Source organism: Polyodon spathula, chromosome 10 (genome assembly GCF_017654505.1).
Source record: "Polyodon spathula isolate WHYD16114869_AA chromosome 10, ASM1765450v1, whole genome shotgun sequence".
Lineage (NCBI taxonomy): Eukaryota > Metazoa > Chordata > Actinopteri > Acipenseriformes > Polyodontidae > Polyodon > Polyodon spathula.
Genome location: NC_054543.1, coordinates 4,026,533 through 4,050,517, shown reverse-complemented (window position 1 = coordinate 4,050,517; position 23,985 = coordinate 4,026,533). Strand labels below are relative to the sequence as shown.

At 37.3% G+C, this 23,985-nt stretch overlaps 1 protein-coding gene across 1 annotated transcript in view; it reads left to right on the top strand.

Annotated features, from left to right (window-relative positions):
• Window positions 1–2,222: 2,222 nt before the first annotated feature.
• LOC121321770 (adhesion G protein-coupled receptor A3-like) overlaps window positions 2,223–23,985 on the top strand; it is a 73,541-nt gene continuing 51,778 nt past the window's right edge. The window contains exons 1-6 of the mRNA XM_041260931.1: window positions 2,223–2,927; window positions 10,148–10,219; window positions 18,798–18,869; window positions 20,488–20,559; window positions 21,107–21,178; window positions 21,470–21,633. Of these exons, the coding sequence (XP_041116865.1) occupies window positions 2,704–2,927; window positions 10,148–10,219; window positions 18,798–18,869; window positions 20,488–20,559; window positions 21,107–21,178; window positions 21,470–21,633 (676 nt within the window). The 5' untranslated portion in view covers window positions 2,223–2,703. The remainder of the gene's footprint in view (window positions 2,928–10,147; window positions 10,220–18,797; window positions 18,870–20,487; window positions 20,560–21,106; window positions 21,179–21,469; window positions 21,634–23,985) is intronic.

Sequence of the window (23,985 nt, the reverse complement as noted above, 5' to 3'; positions counted from 1 at the left end):
CATATCCGTAAAAATGCACACAAATTGCAAAAATATGTTTGAAGATGTTGGGATTGCGGGGAATATTGTAATCGTGTTAAGTGTATTCAGCTGTATGCTATCACAGAGGGTGTGTGGATGATTGGGTCTCTCACTTTGTTCTCTCTCTCTCTCAACAATATTACAAGAACAGCAGTTCAATAAAGACCAGTGACATGCATCAGAACAGAACAAATAACATTTCATGTCACAAAAAAGCCACTCAAATCAATAATACAGTAGCAGTGGGGAGGCTATCAAAGTAGCGAGGGATATACACATAGTTAGATGCCTTGTATTGTGTAGTATATTAGTAAACTATAGCAAACTACGGAGCGTGGGTGCCGACTACAGATGGGATTGGGTGTTAGTATAGTTAGTTGGGGATTAGGGGACTAACCTGCTAATTAGGGGAAATATTGACCAATGACCGAGCTCGGTTGGGGTGTATTATAATTTTTTTTTTAATTTATTTATTTACATAAATAATTTTTTGGTGTCTATAAAACTAAGAGCAATACACCGTATTTTTACATGCCTTCCAACCTCAAACGTTGAATGCATCGTTACTTCACCGTCGCCGCCGCTGAACTAAGCACAGCACGCTCCGTGTTACAATACTTTCGGCAGCCACAAAGCAGAGCTACAACAACAAAAGACAGCTGTCTATAGCCAATGCGTACCGTCGGCTCTGAATCGTGATCTACTCGCTATTGCACTGATAAAATAAACTGATGGCTTGACAAGGCAAGATAAACACACGCTGAGTTTTTATCAGCCGAATATTAATAATTATATCCGCATCGAATTAGCCATCCGCAAAGGTGTAAAACAATACACCGCACACGATATAAAACAGCTAGTGCACCTCCACTAAGGAGCAGGTCACATTCGAACAACTCACTATATGAACTAGACTTTATGTACAACAGTAATCCTGATTAGCGTATAGGCACACATCCAAAGAGAACACATCGGTTTAGGGAACAAGCGAAAGGAACAGTAACTTTCCTTTTTGTTTGTTTGTTTGTTTGTTTTGTTTTTTAAAAATTGCCTTAAAAGTCACGGCGTGACCTTTGACATCACTGAACAAGGATCCACCTGCAGATTCACTGTAATCTATCTATCTCAGCTTGCATAACACAAATGAGTACGTTTCAGCCACAGAGAAGGTAGAAAACACAGCAACCTTGTTACGTTTATTCCACTTTATGGTATATCTTTTGGACGCCTGTGAAATGTCAAAACTGTAGAGAAAAAAAAAACAACAACTGCTTTCTAACTTCATATGAACCAACTGAAAATACTATCAGGATTAAAGCAGACTTCCAGTTTAAGCAACTGCTCTGCCTGAATCAAACCAGTTTCCTGAAGTTCCTTCAGAGATACTAAACACACCAACGCCTACAGAACATGCAGGAAACGGGATTCCTCAATGTACCTTGTGCTTTTTACTTCTTTACCGCGAGTTAAAGAGCAACTTGGTGTAGGTATGAAACATCTCTTCTACTGTTATTTCATTTTAAATTCACATGTTTTAAGCACCCCTGTGGCATAAACAGCGCTCCAGAAACCTACAAGTACAGCGTGTAAACACTAACCTGTCCACCTGCAGCACTGCCTGAAAGAAGTACAACATGGGTTCTCTTAATTGTTTCTTACAAATGTAAGTGTTACATCCGGTCAGGGTTTCATGGTCATATTAATAGAAACACCTTGTTTAAGGTAGATTCTTCTGTCAATACAGTTAACACAACTTTTGGGAAATGCAATCTGAACTGTTCAAAATGTAAATAACTACCGTAGACTTTCCCTCGAAAAATAATATACATTCATATTAATGTTATCTATTTCTTTTCATCCATGTTTTGTTCTGCAGTTTTTTTTATTATTATTATTATTATTATTTTATTTTATAGTGCTACAACACGCATCCACCCCACCCTGCACTAAACTCCAGAAAGTTTGATTTGAAAGCTTATTAGCATATAAAATAATACATAGTTTACAAAAGTAGCTTGACCATTTAGCGTTTCCATACATAAATCTCTACATTGATTTTAACGTGTACCTCATGACGTGTTTCTTTCTCTGCCAATAAAAACACACAACGACTACACTTCGTCTTGTAAGGGGCGGGGTGGTGTGTCTCTGGTATTCGAGCAACCCCGGCAATACACACACAAAGTGAGTTACTGCTTCGATGCGCACTGGCACAGAGTCTGTAATCAATGCCCAGATAACCTGTTGATTGCTGAGGTTCCAAGCCTGCACCGCTCCACAACTTTTGCATCTCAGAAAAACGGCATAGATCCAGAACTCGGATAATGCTTAACTGAAGCATTTTTGATTAATCTAGGCTTGCTGAAGATGGAAATTATACTTAAAAAAGAAACAGTAATAATAAATCAGTGGATTAACCCATAATGCAAATACAATCTATATGTTTGATGCGCAAAAGTTTTGGACATCAATCAGTGATCATGACAGACATGTGATTTTTAAAAAAAACGCAAGGATACTACAAACTGACGTTAATTATGCTGCTTGCACTGGGAAAAGGACGCTGTCTGACACCCATCTATAACGGTCTGTATTGCCTATGTAAAACAACAGTGACATGAGCGGTTCTCATGTTCCGTGTTGGAAAGGGATAAGACAATCCAAACAGAGATTTTGTTCACGATGAAATTCTTGTGCTTGGTATGTTTAGTTGCTGGATTTTGGGGAATTTCTTCAACAAACAGAAACTGTCCAGACCTAATCATTGATAGTTGCCGCTGTACAGCCGAGCGCTCCAAAGTCAAAGAGTTTGGGAGGCAAATTATTCGCATCAAAGTTGTTTGTAACACCGGAGAGTTACTGGAAACTTTACAGCCCAGCTTTTTGCCCAACACGACAGTTTCTCTGTGAGTATGGTATTTTAATATGAGTAATGCACAGCATACTTTTCTGTAAAGTAACTTGGATTGTTTGTGTGTGTGTGTGTGTGTGTGTGTGTGTGTGTGTGTGTGTGTGTGTGTGTGTGTGTGTTTTAACAAGTTTGTTTCATTACCGAACAGTTTCTTAAGCATAAAGTTAATACATTAAAATGACAAGATTAATTAAACGGTTGTTTAATAAATGTCATAAATTGCAGTAGCTGCACTCATGTAATTATTATTTTTTAATTAATTTGTTTGCAGTCACTTAAACAAACAAACAGACAAAAAAAAAAGGGGGGGTCAGAATCGACATATTCCACAATACAGGGTAGTAGACTGGGGCTGTCATTTTGTTTACAAGTAGTTAGTTTCTTTCTCTATTAAAAATTAATACACATAAACAAATAACACACGCACACTATAAGCCCACAATAAGGCTTGGGCATTTTGGTTTTACCACTTTTTTATGCACAGACAGATTTATATAACTAAAGTGTAGTGTTTGAGAGAAAGAGACTGTGTGTAGGGAGTAAGGTAAGTAATAGTAACTGTACTGTTTACTGTTTCGTCCCGTGTTCCTCAGAAACAGGAGTTGTTTTTTTGGAATGAGACACCGCTACTGTATAAGATCACGTTCTTAAAATATACCCCACGTCTCTCACCAGGCTTCTTTGTCATATCAGCCCACCCCCTCCCCTGTATCGCCCTTTTGGGGGGGGGGGGGGGCAGGCCACATCTGGTTACTGTTTGTGTTTTTAAAACATATGCATAATCTAGGTGAATATCTATCAATTCCTCAAGTTTCTGTGTGTTCTTCATATATTGGTCAATCTGTCTGTGTGAGAAAACAAAACTTAGAACATAGCCGTCATCTTTTGATTGGTCAATTTCTGCTACCTTACAACACCCATGTGTGACATCATCCATATCCAGGCATCTTCTGCCACGAAAGGAAAGGCACAGTTATTCTGCTGCAGCCAAAACTAAAAGTCTGGTAAGGATCTATGCAAATGTCAAATAATAACTCTGTGTTGCAAATGTGGTTTTGATTTAATTGTGTTTGTTGGTGCAGTTTACTCTTAAGATCACATGCGTACTGTGAGTCTCTTTTTACATTTGTGTAACAATCAATGCCTTTATAAAGTGAAACACTCCAAGCTGGACACAAGCCTGCAGTAGTTGTACAGTTCTGCTCTCCTTGGTAGCTGTCCTCTTAAAACTTGTACAGAAATGGCTCCACACCCACCTACTTCCCTGCAATTGAAATGTTATCAACTTAGTTTTATTAGTAACACCTCCAATTTGGCGAAGAGCTTTTCCTGCATTAGGAAACGTGACCTTTAGCTACTTCAAGTGGTTTCCCTCCACTCAATTCTGTTGTGTTATGCAATGAAAATAAACAATAATGGTTTGAAAGAAGTACATTAATAATAACTCAATTTAGCGGTAGTTTTTTTTTGTTTGTTTTTTTTTAATTTTATATCAATATATCTCTCTAATGAAAAAACTCTTTAGAATAAATATTTCAATTTATGGTTACGTGCATTTTCAGAATGGTATTGTTAAAATGTTGAAATTAAAACTTAAAATACTATATATGCTGTAAATAGTTATTTAATGAATTGCCTTGTAATTATTCAGGAAACTAAATAACAGCATGTTCAAGTCTGTACTGTCTGAGTGCTTTTTGTATCCATTACCATTGATGCTTGGAATGGAAAGCTTTCTGCTGAAGAATACCAGTCACCTGAAAAGGTCTCGACACCTGCTACCGTCACCCAGTATCTCTCAAACGTGCTCTGAGCAAACACTGAGCTCAAAGAAAAGCAGATTAACCTGAGGCAGCTCAGCTGTGAAAGGAAGCTGTAATCAGTGTTGCACTTCAAAACTCATGTGCTTTCTTAACCTAGACATTACATATGACAAGATTTATGTTTCTCAATGGTACTGTATAACAAGATCAGTGGCAAAAGAGAGGAACACTGTCTGGAAACTTGAAACAAAATGATCAGGCTGAAACAAGTAGGGGGCTTTATAATTTACTGTCATTTTCAGTTTTTGCGTTACTTCAAGTAAAATTACTCCACTGGTACGCACATATTAACCAAACACTTACATATCCATATAGTAGTTTAATAAAACAATCTCAAACAAACATAAATGCCAGTTGTTTGTGTCCACATTTCATTCAGACCTTTAGTTTTCTCAACATTGAAATCTACAGTAAAACAAAGTCAGGAGTGGTGAGAGAATTCCCATAACGAGACTTTGTCAAAAGGCTATAGCAAGTTGGCAGCAATTTCTCTGTAATAGTAACAAATGCCCAGAAAGCTTACCCGATTGGAAATTCCAGCGCTGGTGTTAAGCTGTTGGCACTGGTAGTGGGGGCTAGCTGCTGATCAGTCATGCATGTTCAAAAGATTCTAATGATGGCTTAAGAGCTCATTGTACATGGAAGTAAGTCAAAATCTGTGTACGGTCTACAGAGAGGTCATCATTAAACAATCTGAGTTACTATTAATATAGTCAATGTACACACACACTTTACTAAAGGAAGATGTGCAGATTCTTGAATTTCTTTCCAGGTACAGCTGTCGAGCATTGTGGTGCCTGGACCATGCCATGTTGTGTGTTTTTCTTTTTATCGAAATAAGATAAGATACATTGTTTTATTGTTCTAATAACACACATTCCTGCAAAGCCTGTTTATTTTTTTTTAATTGTAAACATAAAGCAGCCTACTGGCCCCTGTTTGAAATGACCAGTGCTGTTTTGTTATTATAAAAAAGTACACAGTTTAGTGGCACACATATAACCAGAGTGTTTTGCAGGTCTGATGCAAATCTGTATTATTTGTTCTCTTTTTTTTTGCTTCAGTCTGCTTCCTGAGTCAGGAACCATAACTTCCTGCAATGTGTTTTTAAACATTCTCCATGGAAACTGGGTCATTAAACTATCCACTGATAATGTTTTCCTAATGTACACATTGTATATTGCCATGAAAAGTGATACTGATTTTATCCAGATGGGTTTTATATCAGCAATGGCATAATATATAAGCACTAAGTGAACTCAAGTACAGTTTTGTGCATTATTGCTGTTTTGTCATGTAAATTGGAGCTGTTTGTGTACTTGTACACTGGCATGCAGTACATTGACTCTTGAGGGACCAATATCTGGAAAGAAAACAAAACTGAGAGAATTACTTTTATGTTACCAGACTTAAATAATGTTGTAAGTTGTTAAGGCAATGAATGTGGTATGTATGGATTCCATTAATAACTAAATTAGTCTTCATGTTGCATTAGATTCATAACTGTCTTAACAGTTGGTTTATGAGTTTTGATCCATAGACATTTCAAGCCATCCATATCAGTACTCTATAGAATCCAAGGTTTAATTAAGCCTGTTCTGTTCAGACTCGTGAGTTTCACTCAATCACAACAGAAGAAGCTTCCAGGTGCATACATTATAAGCAGCATTTGGCATGTGTACCCACCTGTCAGATACATCCTTTGATAGACACTGTGAGACCCAGACTGTACAGTGACATATTGCTGTCACCTGAGATTGAATGTGTGTAGAGTCAATTGACTCGGCTATAGACTATGCTAGTAGAGTATGTCTGGGTGTGCTGGAAGGTACACTTATCCAGTAGCTGCCATGCTTCCAGCTCACATGTTTTTTATGCTGAATTCAACACTTTGCATTACTAATCAAGTCAGGATATTGCATTGGATTGCTGTAGTTTCATTAATGCCAAGTGATTTTCCTGTTACTTTTATGCATAGAGAAGCTGGTGAAAGCTGTCTGAAAACATACAGGAATGGCCTTTTATATTAATAATTTGTGATTTGAATTAATCTACTGTGGTTTATAGATTTCTGTGGCTTCCAGACCCTCAGTGAACAGAAGTGATTGAGTCAGTTATTGGCAGACGTGCCCTTCACAGCTCTCGGAAGGAATTGCGCCATACAGAGAAAAATAACTATGATAGATCCACAGAGATTGGTGAACTGGATTTGATGTCTGCATTTCCCCAGTGGCAGAGTGGCATTGACGCTGCTTAGGCAGGTTCATACTTCAAATTAGGAGACCATCGCTGGGGGAGTCAAAGGGAGACTGGACGCCACCAGGGTTTCATTGTTCTCAGCCCAAGCTTGTTGTGTTGCATACCCTTTGCACCACTGTCTCCCGGTATTGTAACTACAAGAATGAAGTAAAACCAGTTTCTAGTGGTTGCATCAGCTGAGACATGAAGGGTGGCTCAAACTTCATGCAACAAAACACATATGTAGTTCACCTTTCTCTAATATAATTACTAGTACTGACACAACTTCAGCTCTGTGCATTAATACATATTTTATAGCTATGGGGGAATCATGAGGGATACTTTATTATCACTATGGGGTGAATTAACAGAGACTCTTAAAATCTACATTTATTCCACTGCCGTTTTATAGAGCCAATGATTTATTTATCCTTAGTGAAAGTACCAGTTTGTCATAAGTGTGATCTTTAACTCTTTCAACATGAAATAACTTTCAAAAATACAACTCAAAATAGCTTCAACGCTAGGAAAGAAAACTATCCAACACTGAATCCAGCCCAGTTATCTTATTTGGCCAGTGCATACAGCCACAGATCTTTAGCTGTAGCTTAAAGCACTCACAATACCACTTTAAGCTCTATAACAGTCTCTATTTCATGTCCAAGGTCAATGTTTGTTGATATGAAATATGTTATTTTGGTTTGCTGAGCATAGCAACCCAATATTATAGAATAACAGAGGTTCAGTGTTTGAAGCAAAGTGGCCAGAACCTATTGAGTTGGCAGTGCAAGTTGTTTGTAATACTTCGTGTTGTGATCTTTACCCTATTTGGTTACAATTGAATGCAATAAAGAAAACATACACAAGATACCTGGGGTGTATTCATTTGTCAGCATCAAGATGTTTTTTTTTCTATTGCTGGCTATGTCCCTATAATATAAAACTTAACCACAATTTTTACCATTTTACCATGCTTTCCCTGTGGTTATACTATGCATTTACCATCTTTTACCCTTTTTTCATACTGTATGCTTATTCATACCTCGCTATTTTTTACAATGTGTACCTATGCTTTTTTTATGCTTGCAGTGTGCTTTATTACACTTTGCTATGCTTTTACGAAGATAACTTTTGTAAGGGTATCCATGATGTATGCTGTAATACGAAATAGATCAAAAAACACTTCTGACATAAGTCTTTCTGTTGCATGGAAACTAAAATCCATCAAATTTATTGATCATTTGGAAAACTAATGGGCCAGGGGTGGCAGAACTGAGCATTCCGTTAAGGGGTTCTTTCACTGAGCTGCTCCGAGCGGCTCACTTACTTAACACACGCAGTATCACAGTGAACTTTAGTATTTTTACTATTTAAACCATCATATGCATGGCTGTTGCCTCAGGAATTGTGCTCAAGATGTGTGTGGCGAGGAACAATGCAATGTTATTGAATATTTGGCAGTGTTTGTTTTTCTTTCCAGTTGTTTGTTCAGGAGACACATCCAGTAGAGTACGTGCTTGGATGAGGGTTAATGAAGTAGTTCCTTTGATCTGGGGTAAAAGGCGATTCTGCAGTTTGTTTTTGTTTGTTTTTCCAGGAAAATGTGGGGTCAGGTTTCAACTTTGATCTATTCTTATCGAAGTGCATTAACCTACATGTGTATTACTAATCAGTTGTGCTAGGAAGATCATCAGTTTGGGAATATCAGAGTCAGCCCTGAGGAGATTGACAAAGGAGGTTGATGACTAGGCTGAAAAAACTGTCCTGTTGTCCCTGATAACAGAAACTTGGACCAAGGAGCCTATGACACAAGGCATTCTGACATAGGACCCCATTCAATGAATTCACACAAGTGTAATATCATCTTCACCGTACAAGCACCCACTTTTGTTGTGTCGTACATTGGTAGAGAGAGTATATATGCTGTATGTGAGGTGTTTATTAATATATGAGAGATGTAATTTCCAGGTGGAGCTACCAGAACCGATTTGCCTTGTATTTACATCACATTTTATTCAAATAGAATAAGGTGTTTCTTGTGAATACATCACCAGTGGTGGTGGTGGGGATGTAGAAAGTAAATTGTTAAGAGGCACAGTAGAAAGTAAGTTGTTAATCTGCACAGTAGAGTTAGTGGAAACCACACGCTGTGCTCTTCGTGCAGCTGACACATCTGCTGATCACTAACTTATACAATGGTGAGAACGCATCATTATGTCTATTTTTACGGTGATGATGGTCGTGCCTTGTTGAGTTGGGGGAGGATATGTCTATTATATGATGATAGGTGTTTTTTTGCGTATGACTCCTCCCATGTGTATGATGAGCATGAACCCCTCACCCCCCGGACGAGCGTCCCGCTGAACAGTTTACAAATGTTGGCAAGTGTGAGTTAGCCCTTATATGAACAAAGTGCTCTATTTTGCTGAATAAATCAGTTGACTCATGTCGGGGAAGCAACCCCATGGTACTGTCTCTATTATATATAATGGACAGTTTTAGGCTTGTTGTCTGTGTAGCTGAACCTCAAGAGCTGGCTTTGATTGGTCTAGGAGTCTGCAGCAGAGCAAGGCCATGCTGCTTGTATAATCTACTGCATGTACAATAGTTTTTTGCTCTGCATTGCAAGGCTATCAGTATGTTGCACTTAGCATTGATTTATTTAAAGAAAATCTATTTTCATGATGTTAATTGTCTTAACAGACTGAATTAGAACCTATTCATTCATATATGAAGTATGCAGTACATAAAGTAAGACCATGGTGTATACTGTAAAGCACCCATAAAGTGCACATTTTGTTTTATAACTCACACAAAGGTTTGTTATTTTCTGTCATAAATCATACCAAGAACTTGAAATATAAAACAGTAATATATATTTGTATGCAAATTATTGTTTTTCAGGTAGGTGAAACATCTTAGTTTTGACTTAATGATTTTGTTTTATTTATTTTTTAATGACAAATGCACTTAAACCCACTGATGACACTCTGTAAATCATTTTTTTTAATGATAGTAGTTTATTTTTGTATTGTTTTTACGCTACTGTATTAACCTCATTTTTTATTTATTAATTTTACAGGTGTCAACCCTTTTTTTATTTGACAGCTCATTTGTTGTTCTTCTAACCAAATTCCTTTCTCGCTTCTTGCAGAATTCTCAGTAATAACAAAATCTCGCTGCTGAAGAATGGCTCATTCTTTGGTCTGCGTTCCCTGGAGAGACTGTGAGTAGCCGACAGTGTTCTGTTTCGTTGTGGCTTGTTATTTCTTTAGTGTGCACAAATACATTATTATTATTATTATTATTATTATTTATTATTATTATTATTATTATTATTAACAATATAGGACCTGTACAGTCTAAAGCTGGTGATCCATTCTGGATCAAAGCTACTTGGCAGTTTCCCAGCGATTGTAATTGAAAAGGAAAGGTGGTGTGTGTGTGGCAGGGGTGGGGTCATGGTTTAACCTCAAAGCACATCTCGGTAACATTTTTGAAAGAGTAGGTGAGGTAAAAATAGATGCAGTCTGCTTCATCAGTGCTGCTAAAAAAGCAGATGCACTCTTCATCTTCTGGGCACGAGTGGATAGCAATCAATTCTGTTAGAGAGTGGCTTCTTGTGCTCTGTACAATAAATAGCATGCTGTCTGTTTCATATACAGTACAATTGAATCTGAAGGGCTTTGTAAATAAGGCTTTTAGACTAATTTTATCCATAAAAGAAACATTGAATGCATGCCATGTGGCTTTTTATTTTGTATTTATTTTTTTAATGATAGCCAGTTTAAAATGGAAAGAAACATGGTCCTCAGTATGTTCATTTAAAATGGCTTCATTTGCAAAACCTCAAAGTGAATCACCACCTTTATATATCACTGACAGCTCAAAGTGGACTTTCAACAGGGGCAACTGAGTTGCTTAGGTCATTAGACCTTAAAATGCTATATTTGCCAAACTGGAAGACGGGGCTTTCCTCTTCAGAAGAAAAAGCAAAATGCCGCTTTTGTTACTGGAGTTGTGCAGCATTGTGCTTTCTGATTTTGTGACAAGTGCAACCCTCTCATTAGTGGTTTTGCCTGTTAAAAACCTGAGATTGCTGCACGTTAATCAGACTAACAGTTTGCTTTTAATTGTTCTTAACCTTTGGTGGGAACAGAAAGTACATAAGACATGGGGCAAGTAGGAGAAATGGTTTGAAGCCAACATAGTTTTTTCCCAGGCTGAGTCAGTTGAGCAAAGTGAATTTCAACGCATAATAGCTGATTCAAACTTACAGTTGACTTTAATTATGTCTGACTTAAAATTAGTTTTGTCTAGAGTCTGAGGCTTTTTGTCCTCATTTAAAGAAAGGGATCAAGCTAAAGTTATGGAAGGGAACTAATACTGAATACTGTACATATAAATGCAGGATTTGGCAATACAAAAACCTTGTGTTGAAAAATGTAATGTATAAGTTATATTACATACTGCATGCATATATATATATATATATATATATATAATATAAAATTTGAAGATCTACATTAAGCTAATGTTTTATAATAATAATAATAATAATAAATCTGTTTAAATCTGGATAAATTACGTAGACTGACTGTGTTAGCATCATTGACCATGGCAAATCAGTGCAAGACCACAATGTCATGTATTATGCCAGCTGAAACTGTTGGCAGACATCTTAATCCAGCTATTAAACTGTACTGAGGTTAATAACAGCAGCAACTGTGTCAAGCAGCTGCCTCTGTTCCCAGGATGCCTGACATATTAATGTCTGCAGATCGCCTCTTAAACACTTTTAAATACCCGTGTACTCAGTGTGTCCACTTACAGTATATTAGGATATTTGTCAAAATTATGAGTGATCTTGAGGTAAAACCTTAATGAATGCAGCTCAGGATAGCCCTAAGAGGTTAAGATGTTGCAGACAGCTACAGTGGGAACCAATTAAATCCACATAATTATCAGCTTTTGAAAGCTATCCAGAAAAAATGAAAGAATGAAAATGAGTTACACATTATCAAAAGCTTGCTGCTGATACTGTGTGACAGGACAAATGAAAAGTAGTCCTGAAAATTGGCAGAGGTCGTGTATACTTTTGAATATTTTTCTGGCTCAGGGTATGTATTCTTTGTTACAAAAGCTCAACTTTTAAACTTCTCTGTATTTGGTAAAGCAGTTTTTCAAATAGGGAGTTTATACTTTTCAAGGTCATGCATCACTTATTCTCACTTACTTATTCCTATTTTATTATATTTGTACCAGTGCAAAATTTAAAGTATTTAGTCAGAATTAATTATTGATATACAGTACAGCATGTGTATTGACACACACTTTTTAATTTCAGTATTTTTCCTAAAATAAATATTTTTGGTGTGTTAATGAAGATAATAATGATAATTTAAGAGTTGATACTGTTTAACAGATTTACAGTACTATGGCAAACACTAGCTTTCAAGAGCTCCACAGTTGCTCTTCTGGTGTAAGCAGAAATAGCACAGTTTCTTTTAAAGATTACTATTGAGGTCTTGAAAGCCAGTGGTTATAAATCTCAATAGTTTTTATATATCACAATAGTTTTTATATATCACAATAGGATTTTTCTTCTGAGCGGCATGTAATAATAAACACTGATTTATTTAAATGTTTCGGTGCAAAATCAAAGCTCTTGGTCCACAGCCCAGAGTTTTGAATCCAGTGGTATTTTTCTGGATCAAGTTTATCCTAGCCTATCCTTTTAGAGATACAGATAGAACTGTTTCATCAATCTGACCACTTACTGTCCTCTGTAGTTTGGCAATTTTATATAAAGCAGTGGGCCAAATTATGCGGCTTGGGGGAACAGCAGTCTTTAAATAAATGATATAGATTTCTACATTCTTGGCAGTTTCTTTTAAGTGCAGTCGATAAAATTGAAACCGCAGTCGGACTGGATGTGGAATGGCGTGAAGACACTTCATGATTGGATGTGGAATGGAATGAAGACACTTCATGATTGGATGTGGAATGGAATGAAGACACTTCATGATTGGATGTGGAATGGAATGAAGACACTTCATGATTGGATGTGGAATGGAATGAAGACACTTCATGATTGGATGTGGAATGGAATGAAGACACTTCATGATTGGATGTGGAATGGAATGAAGACACTTCATGATTGGATGTGGAATGGCGTGAAGACACTTCATGATTGGATGTGGAATGGCGTGAAGACACTTCATGACAGAACATGAGTTGGTTTAGCAGTATGATGAGGAAAGCTTTCCAAATGCCAGTTTGATCTCTTCTATAACATGAACAACCATGGATTCAGCTGAATGGTCTGACTGAATTCCACAATGACAAGGGGTATACGAGTCTCTGTGAGTTGTGCCACCACGGTTGCTTTTTGTTTTTTTCAAGCAGGATTGGGCTGTGATAATCGTTCAGGTTGAGCGCATTCTATGGGAGAAACAATCCCCTTGGCAATTCATTTAAGAAGACACTTCTTGGCAAAAAAAAAAAGAACAACAACAATATAGAAAATTAGAGACCAGACAGATTCCTCAAATAGTGGATGGGTTCAGAACCTCTATCTATTGTTTAGAAAATACATTTACAAATATTAGTACAAAGCTAACATTCATAAACAATACACCAATTTCAGTTAAAATGGTATTACTTGTAAATACTGAGGCTGGACAAATATAGAAGCAACTGCCATAGCACTGTAAGTTATGTGCAGTGCCACATTAGCAGGGATTACTGGACTCAAAAGAAGTAGCGAGTCTGCTAGGTGTTTAAATTACTCTGAAGGGATATGTGGCTGTTATGCATAGCATGGTGTAATCACTTTGGAGATAAGAAACACACTTTTCACAAAAGCATGTGTTGTGTATATAGCAGGTGTTCCCATTCCTTTTCCAACCTCTGTATGTCAATACATTAAAGATGAACTACTGTAAATCTTAATGCACCTGTAATTGTGCTATGAGATGAAAGGGTGATGCTTTTTGAACTTTAGAAGTGCATTGGAGAAAGGTGGTGGAAGCATCAGGTGCTATAGAGAAAATGATTGACTTAGGATTCATCTTGGAAGAAGCACACTGAACAGCTGATGAGACATCTGTATATGAAGACAAGACCAGAAGAATAATTCAGTTCCCTGTGGGCTGTCTGGCAAGGCACATCTTTGCAAAGCCTCCCTGTACCATGAGAAATCACTGAGGTAGGACAACATCTTTAGTCTCTCATCTCCATTCAAAGCACACCTGCTACAGGCATCAGCTGGGTCAGCGCTATCGAGGTTAGCTCTGCACAGATCTTGACGCACCAGTTGTTGTGATGGACAATAATACGTTAAAGTGATTCCAAGTCTTTCTACTAGGAGTAAAGGCCAATGAGCCACTATTAAATCTGACTGTATTGTGTTTTTTTTTAATCTAGCCTCAAACCATAAATGCTGTGCAGCAGAGTACCTTTAAAAAGCACCAATGTTATAAATCAAAGGCTAGCTCACAGAGCAGAATGCATGCTTTGTAATCATATGTATTACATTATTGTGGTACAGTACAGTATGTATTCAAAAACCATTGATCTACTGGAGAGGTTTAGTCAGTAGCTATTACTTTATTAAGAATGTTTCCCTAATACTTGTTAGGATCAAAGTTCAACCAGATACAGATTCCACATGGTTCAGTTCTGGTATGAATAACAGCCCGCTGTTTAATCAATGCATGTACCAACCAGAGTGGTTGTCAGATGTGGATATTGACAATGAAAATGTACTGTACTGTTAATTCCAGTGATGTTCAGTCCGGCCATTAAATGTGTGAGAGGTCTGCATCATGCTCCTTGAACCGATCCAGTCAAACTATTCCATTGTGACCTATGTGCATCTGACACATCACTCAAATAAATGTATTGCTGCCATCCCCTGTAGAATTCGGGTCATAAGTGGTCTAGTAATAAAAGCCTATTCAAGCCAAACTACCCTCAGCACATTGGTCAATTGACATAACAGAACATCGGCTCTGTGCTTATTGTGGCTCTATACTCTCGCCCTATCGTTTGCATTAAGCAAAGTGAAGGCTGAATCACCTGACCACTGTGTTTTTTCTGTGGCCCATGCATTTCATGGTGTCACCCGAGACATGTCTAATACATGACTATGAAAATGTAACAAATTTTGAATAATAAAAGTTTTACCCATAGACTGAAATTGCATGGTAACATGAAGACCATATCATATCTGTTTAATATCTCTGAATACAACAATAGCAAGCTCTGGGGCAAGCTATGAAGCTGGTTTGTATGCAGCTATGGAAGTTCATTGTCTGACCTTGACCCCTCCTCATCTCTCAGTCAGCAAGAGAATGTTGTGGCTTGGACTTGCATACCATATTGTTACGTTACAATCATTTATGTGCCCAAGGATTATAACATCTTGTTTTCAGGATACACTGGATGGCAATTTACAACATGCAAACATACAGAACACCTACAATATTATATAGATCGAAAAAGTAAATACCTGTCAGATAAAATTGTATTGGTAATTCAATGAATTACTAAAGTCTTAATGGATCAGATTCTGCTCATTATCATGCATCTTCTAGAATGCAGGCTTTGAAACCACAATGTATTGAGCATATACTGTAGAACGAAACCCTGTCGAGTGTTATTGTATAGAATATGCAGAGGTAGCATTCTATAGAGGCACCCCAGTGCAGCTTGAACACTTATGTTGTAAAATGGCCTTTCCCCTCATTAGTTTGTTACATGTACTTGGTACATGAATGTGAATTCATTCCTTTTTATTCAGAGTACAATAGGGGTTGTGCTTTTTCCCACTCAGCATCTCCTCAATGGGTGAATAGTTTAGCTGTCCTCCACCGAATGAACTGCCACAGACATCCCAGCCCTTCAGAGCAGTATTTGTTTTCCCATTACTGTATGCCTTCTCCTCCCATAATTACAGTATAACCTGTAGTTTTGGAAAAGAGACATTTTAATACCCCTGCTGCTTCTACTATTGCATTTCATATTTAATTAGTCTTTTATGGCACTTTGAGGTGAAGAGTTTTATGTAATTTGAAAAGAGAGCCTCACCTTTTTGAACCAGGAAAATCGAATTACTGTGGTTATATTGTTTCTGTAAAATATATGTATATCTCTATCTCTATATATCAGACTTGTAGGACTCAAGTGACATTTTTCGTGACCCAGACTCCAGTCACGGCCGCAAAAGACTCGGACTTGACTTGACCTTGTGTGACTCAGACTCGAACATTTGGGCTCCGTGGGAGATGTACAGCCTGGAGGGACAGGAAGTGTCTCTGTGTCCAGATTAGCAGCCAAAAGGCTATACAGTGTAACCCTGGGGACCAAAGCCCGAAGTAGTGTTTCTACTTCTTCTCTGACAGCCAAGATCTGGAGCGGGTCGTTCACCGATGTGACTGTGTACCCTCGAAAGGGAGGAGGTCCCGAGTGGAATTGCAGTGTGTGACCTTGTGTGAGTCAGTTCAGTTGGAAGTGTCTTCCTGAGCGCTCTTGTGCTTTTCCCGTATTTGCTGACAGAACCGTGTCGCGGAGGCCTGGAGGTGGTGTCTCAGCTCGCCCTGTGGTGCCATGGCAATTTGAACAGTTTGGGTTCTTTTTATTGATGAAAACAAACCAAAAAAAATATCCTTTCATGTGTTCACAAATGTGAAATGTAAATATGTCAGCGATATCTATACCCAAGCACTTGTGCTGTTTAAAAGTGTATCTGAAATGACATGAGGCTCAAATACTCAAGCTGAAAGCTTTCTGGTTGAGTTCCACTGGAAGGCAGGGACTTGGGAAATGTTTTTTTTTTTTTTTTTCTCAAGTATTTGTCTGCTTGAGCTTATCCAGCTGTAGTCCAAGCCCTTAGAGATGAAACTTATTTTATACAACCCGAGCAGATGATTGATATGCCTTGCTGATGGTCTGTGTGACCTCAGAAATACAGCCGTTATAGTCGGAATTTTTGCAGCCTAACAATGTGCACAGTGTCTGTGTGTGTGGCATGAGGCCTTAATTGTGCATTCACAACAAAAAGAAAAGCTATTATTATTATTATTATTATTATTATTAATTTGGAATGAGACCTTTCAACTCCGAGACACCAACATTTTTGAACTGTAATGTGTAAAACATAATGAGTTACTTTCCTCCTCCTTAAATAAGGAAATTCTATATCTAAAATAGAATCAGGGGTGTAGCTGCAGCCACTAGCTGATGTGACATGGAATGGCACCCGATAATCCAAGGTTTAAGTGTTTACACCTACAGAAAGGAAAACAAAGGCTTGCTCTTCTTGCCAGGTTTGATTTCATGGAGATTACAGATGCTGTGTTATTTTTTTATTTTTTGCCATTGCTGGTAGGGTAGATTCCTGCTTGTATGCGCCTGTGTGGCCTTTTGGTTTAACACATGAAATATATATTAATTGATTAACATTTTAGTGTAGCGCTAAAAAGAGACTGCACTCCACTCATGCTTGGCACAGTTGGTTTGATTGGCACAAAACAGACTCTAAACCGAATAAGCCAAACGACTCAATTGCCCTCTTGCTCAAGAAGCAAATGTCTCCTGGTTTCGAAGATAATGTTAAGGAAGCATTAATGGAAGCCGTTTTGGCACTCTTATTATCCATCTTGTACTACTTAGTCTGTGTACACAGTGGGATTGAATATTCATGATTTAATCTTCCTCTTGCCAAAATAGAATCCCCCCTGCAATATACCAAAAACAAAATGCAACATACTGCAGATTGTAGCCTAAAGAAACAGTGTTTGCACTGTGTAAGGCAGCATTGCCAGACAGATCTAGGAGGTCCAGTAAAGGGGGAAAGCATTTAGAGAAAAGGAGTAATGAATTGTGAAAATGATTCTTGATTGCAGTTTAAATATTAGAGTCAGGGAAGCTTCAGTGTGTTGGAGGAAATAGTTTTTTCAGACATTTGTTTTGCATAAATTAAGCCATGCTTATTTCAATCTTTTGAGTTTTTATTTTCTTGCATTCATACACTTGCATAGCAAAGCCTTGACCTAATTACATTTTGGTAGAATTCAAACTGAATAATTAAAACAACTTTAATATTGGGTTGGGCCCATTATTTGCACTGATCATAGCCTTGTCATGATCTGGCATATACTACACAAGGTACTGGAAGGGGTCTGAAAGGATACTAATCTATTCATCTAATATTTCATGAAATTGGTGCAGAGAACTAGGCAAAGGATTGGGATGGCCAGCGTTCAAGTTCATCCCATACATGCTCAATTGGATTGAGATCCAAGGATAGTGGTGGACATGGAAGATGCCTGAAGTCGTTATCACGCTCCCAAACCATTCTGGTACATTGAATGGGTGCATTATTGCCTTGAAAGAAGCCATTGTAGGGTCACAACGATGCTTCAGTAAAATATGGCAGCTTGATAGTGATGCAAGGATCCCATGTCACATCACATGATCAACCTCATTTGCATATCTATTTCTAATATCAGGATTATGCCAAATCCAGCCAGAAAGACCAGTCCCAATAAAGTGGCCAGGCTATGTAATTTTGATCTACCTGTAGAATAACATTTTTATAAACTTCTATTCCCTGTAAATTATTGAAACCATGTTAATATTTTATAATTGGACGGTCTGTGTAATTTAAACATCAGAGGTGGTTTTATTGTTCTCTGGAAATATACTGAACTGTGAGGGTGCTTACTTGCCTTGCATTAATATTGCAGTGTACTATAAATCCTGATGCTGTAAGTAACCTGTCCTTCTCGCTTTTTCAGAGATTTGAAGAATAATTTAATTAGTACCATTGAGCCTGGTGCATTCCGTGGACTTTCAGAACTGAAGAGGCTGTAAGTATAAGAACACCATATAGTAACAGTATGGGACAGCCCAGTACTACAGCCGGGATTCTTATACATACAATGATCCTGATTAGAACCAATTTTGTAACACACTGACCAAGCTTTTAATACTGTTTCATTTTGTTTTTAACATTTTGCCCCAAACTAAACAGATTGTACATATTGCCATACTGTGTGGTTTAAATATTGTACATGCTGTAAAAAATAAATAAATAAATAAATAAATAAAAATAGTAATATATAAATTATAATCTCAGCAACCATACTGTTTTACTTTTAGCTTCAGAAATGGGCTATTAACTTGTATCAATTTACATTTTGCAGATACATTAAAGCATTTATTTATATTCATGTATTATATTTTGTTATTATTGTAACAATTTAGCAAAGTGGGCAGCTCTGTTCAAAATGTTTTTTTGTAATTAATTTCAAACCACATGTGCTCCTTTTCTATTACCCATTGTTAATTTTAATAGGGGGGATTAAGGAATACAAACATCTTTGCCAGATGTGACTTCAAAGTGAGCAAATCAAGATAATGTAAAAATGAAATTGTTCTGACACATAAAATAAAAAGCACTCGGGTAGTAAAAAGAAAAACATAAAAAAGGCAAAGGTTTTTTTTTGTTTTCACACGTTAGAAAGGTCCTGGAAGTGACCTTATTATAACTATATTTTTTTAAGTTGCATCCGTTTTACGATTTGCAGTGCATGTGTCCGGGAATTGGAGCTGCTTGTGGTAATTTGAGAGGTCCACTTACTGATGATTATACAAAGACTTGAGTTTACACTTCTACTGCTGCATTGGGTCACACATATTTCAGTTAAAGCAGGATAGAAAAGCAGAGCTTACACTGTAATTAAGAAAATAAGTAGCGTGCTCAGGGAAAATGAGCATGGGGACATCCAAGCTGTTATTCAAGTCAACAGCAATAAGCATTTGCTTAATCCCTTTCTATAAGTCACCCACCTGTGGACCCTAAAAGCCCCAGGACTGCACAGCCATGAGGTTTATCAGCTTTCCTTTCTTCTCAGGTTCTATTTGTTTAAGGGCTGTGGTGATGAATGGACCGGGCTAGGTACTGCATTGTGTGTGCCTGTTCCATAACTCTTAAGTGGTCTATGCCCTCTGTTTGTGGGATCGTGCTGTTAGTGATGTTTTAGTGTTACTTATTATACATCTTATTTTATTCCTATTGAAATGCTTATCTTTTCCTAAGAAATATGTTTCTGTATTTTAAAAGAACAAACCGGCAGAGTCAAATTTATAGTAGAAATACTAAAATAATTAATTCAATGTCTTCAATGCCCAAAAGAAGTATCGAACAATTGACTGCTAATCATTTTGGTTACATTTAAAACTTTTTTTAAGTCTGCTCAGTGAAGTATTTTTGTTCATTTAAAAAAATTAAAAAAATAAAAAGTCAACCTTTTTTTTAAATCAAGAAACTAAATGTTTATTTTAACAGTGCAAGGATGCAGTTTCTTCCAGTTGTATAAGGGAGTACAGCTTTGCACTCATTGTTTTGAGATGGGAACTTTTATGACAATTGCAGGGCATTTGAAATGCATGCCAATAAGAGCAATAATCACTTTGTTGTTTTAGGGACCTGTCCAATAACAGGATTGGCTGTTTATCTTCTGAAATGTTCAGAGACCTCGGCAAGCTATTCAAACTGTAAGTACTACTTTAAAAAAAACAAAACAAAACAAAAAAAAAAGTCTGCAATTCCTTAAATTTTGCTTCACATTGTGCAAATGCAGCCAATAAAAGATCTTTCCAACTTTTCTGCCAATAATAAGCATTCTTTGTCTTGACTGGAATAACAATTCACCCAGAGCAGCAACTCAGAAAGCAGTGCATTACATTGCACCATTTTCATGCCATGACCACAAAGTGGTTACCCAAACAATCCATCTTTCTATGATTTAAGGTCTGTTACATTCCTATCTATTGTAACACTGTTGCGTCTATCCCCTAGAAACATGTGGGTACATATCCTGGGTGTATCCCAAGTAATGCTACTGCGTACTATTCATAGAGTGGCAGTGAACTTTGAGTTTTACATTTCAATTAATTTGACACTACTCCCAACCTTCCCCCAAAACAGACATGCAGATAACTTGTGCTTCTTCCACTTGCTGGGATATCCTTTCTGTTGAATGTGGAACTGTTTTTCTGCTACAGTAATACGTGTTCTGTATTTCGTTTTTGTTTTTTTAAGGAATTTATCAGAGAATATTTTTTCAACTCTGTCTCAAGGGCTCTTCATCGAACTGGTATCGCTTAAAGTCTTGTAAGTATGGCCCTCTAGTACCTGTCTGTTGGGATTCTTCAATCTCTTGCTTTGTAAGATAGGCCATAGTTGTTTCCTAATTCCATTATATATTATTTAGTGTATAGCTTAATTTTAGTACTGCTGTGTTTTTTATTGCTTAACTAAGTGCTCATACACAATCACTAATAACCATGAACAAGCTTATTCAGTGCAGTGAAACTACAATAATGTTACTGTATTTTATAGTTCTAGTTCTGTGCCACACAAGGTGTGTAAAACCTGTGTCATGTCTAATGATTTCTTAAACAGGCATTTTAGCACAGAATCACTCTTCTGTGACTGTAACCTAAAATGGTTGTTAGACTGGGCCAGAAACAACGCCGTCCAGATAGGAAATGAAACCCTGTGTGTTTACCCGAGCACTTTGCATGGACTAGAAGTTCGCAGTTTGAGGGAACAACAGCTAAAGTGTGGTAAGTGAAAAATAGGTTCATTAAACTTATGTAGAATGCAAATTGAATTTTAGGGCCTTAGTTTGTTGTTGTGTTATAGTTTGTGGTTCACTGATAGCTGCCTACATTTATTGTGATTATTTATTTTTTTTGTCTATGCAGTAAAACCACACTCTACAATCGCTAAAAAACTACTGAGATTATCATAAAAGTGATGGCTAAGGCATACACTACATTTATCGTTGGTGCTGTGTGCTACAAATGTTTTCACTGTTTCCTTATTCTGAGAACTGTGAACTTTGTGATTCTTTTCTCTGTGGACGTATTGCAGGTTGTCTGTTTGCCCCTATGTAAAATAATCAGGTTAACAAATGTAAAAAATAAGGCCGTAATTTTGTGGGCTACAATCTATTATTATCGCTATCATGGAGTAAATTGCTTTGCAATCTGAACTGAGCTCTTTAAATTCCTTTCGCAAAGAAAATAAATACTCACACACGCATCATCAAGATCAGTTTGTCTTCATTAGTGAGGGCCATGCATATTCAAATATTGACAGTGGAGAGGGCTTGCAGCCTACAATCACAGCATGCCAGTCTGGCTGGGAGACTTTTTGGAAACACTGGCATTAAAAACTGAGGTTGTGGGTGGCTTGCCGGACCCTAACCCTTTTAGAGAACCAGTTCTTTGAATTCTGCTCTGAACAACTGACAAGCAGTTTTCTTATGTGAAAGGTCCTTTTGCATGCTTTTTCTGTTGTTGGGTTGGGGGAGGTTGCCATGGAAACTGCGTTTAGAGATCAGGTGAGTGGGAATGCCAATCTCAGTGGAAGCAGTTGTTTTTGGTTTCTGTAGAATTCATGTTTTGAATTATCTGGTGCAGTGTTCAAGGTAAACGATACAGTTTGAGACCTGCAACAGATTTATTTATTTCTTCAATAAAACAGTGAATGTTACTGTAGCATTCCATAGCTCAAAAAGACTCCCACAGCAAATGCAAAGTATCTGAAGTCATATATTTGAGTAATGCTAATGCTTTCCATTGTTTAGAAATGATTTGTTCGTGCAGGACGGTCTCGTACTTCAGCACTGTACGTCAGCAGAGTGGGCTTGTGTCTGTATTTTCCATTCAGCTCTAAATAATATTTTATAAGACCCTATAGGGAATATGGTCTGCTGCTTGAGAATATACATTTTACTCTGGACTTTCTGCATTTTCATACAATATTTCATGACCTAAGCCTGGATGGAAAACATACGCCCGTCAGCACAAGCAGAGCTTTCTTGTATGTTTTGAATTATCCTGCACTGAATTGGCATGGAATTGGATACGACACAGCACTGTGGAAAGGATTCAGAAATTCTACCCTAGTGCCGTGCTTGTGGGCTTAACCTTGAAAGAGTTGAAAAACGATCAAATACAGCATTTTGATATAGGATTACAGTATTTAAGCTGCCTTAAAATATCATGAAAACGATTACGCTTAACGATCGCCCATTTGTGTCTTGGTTGGATACAGGAATTGTTCTTAAAGCTGCTTTTTATAGAAGTACAACACAACCAGAAACTGATTTAGATATATAAATATATAGATTTATAAATAGTTTGCTTCTTGAATTGTAAAAAACATGAATTGTATTCACACTTATTTTGTTAGTCTTCAAAGCTCCAAGGGCTATTAATCACAGCCAAAGTTAGTCTAGTAATTCATATTTTAGACTCAGTTCACTTTTAATGGTCAGGACACAGAAACAGAAGCAGCTGTTAAATCAACTTGTCATAACAGTGCTTTGCTTTAAGACAGCGCTGCCTACTAAAATATTAGACAGCGTTGCTATACTAAGCACTTTGTTTTATGCAGTTCTAAAATATTTTGTCATTTGGACCATGCTAGTCACTGAAAGACAGAAAGGAACTAAATTTTTCTTTTTCTCTCTCCTAAAAAGAGAATAGCATCTTTAAATTATCTTGTGTGCTTTGGATATGACAGTTCATAAGGGCTTATTTAAAGATCCTGTCCAATGAAATTCTGTTATCGGCGGGGGGGGGGGGGGGGGTTGATATTGCTAAGACATGTCACTGGTGATGAATATTTTACTGCTTGGATTTATTTAAACAGTAATGGTATCTATAATGCTGTCCTGTATTTGGTTACAATACATGTTATATTGGGCTTATTGGTGTTAGTGGTGCTTTCTCGGCCCACTGCTTTTAACACTAGTATATCGTCTTTCAACATTGATCGATCTTCTAAAGTTAAATTACTTTGTATTCCTGTTGGCATTACTTTACAGTGGTTTACAATCCTGTCATTTTTCTCTGAGCCACTGAGAGTATATGTAGTAAATTATCCTCCATACTACACACTGAAAA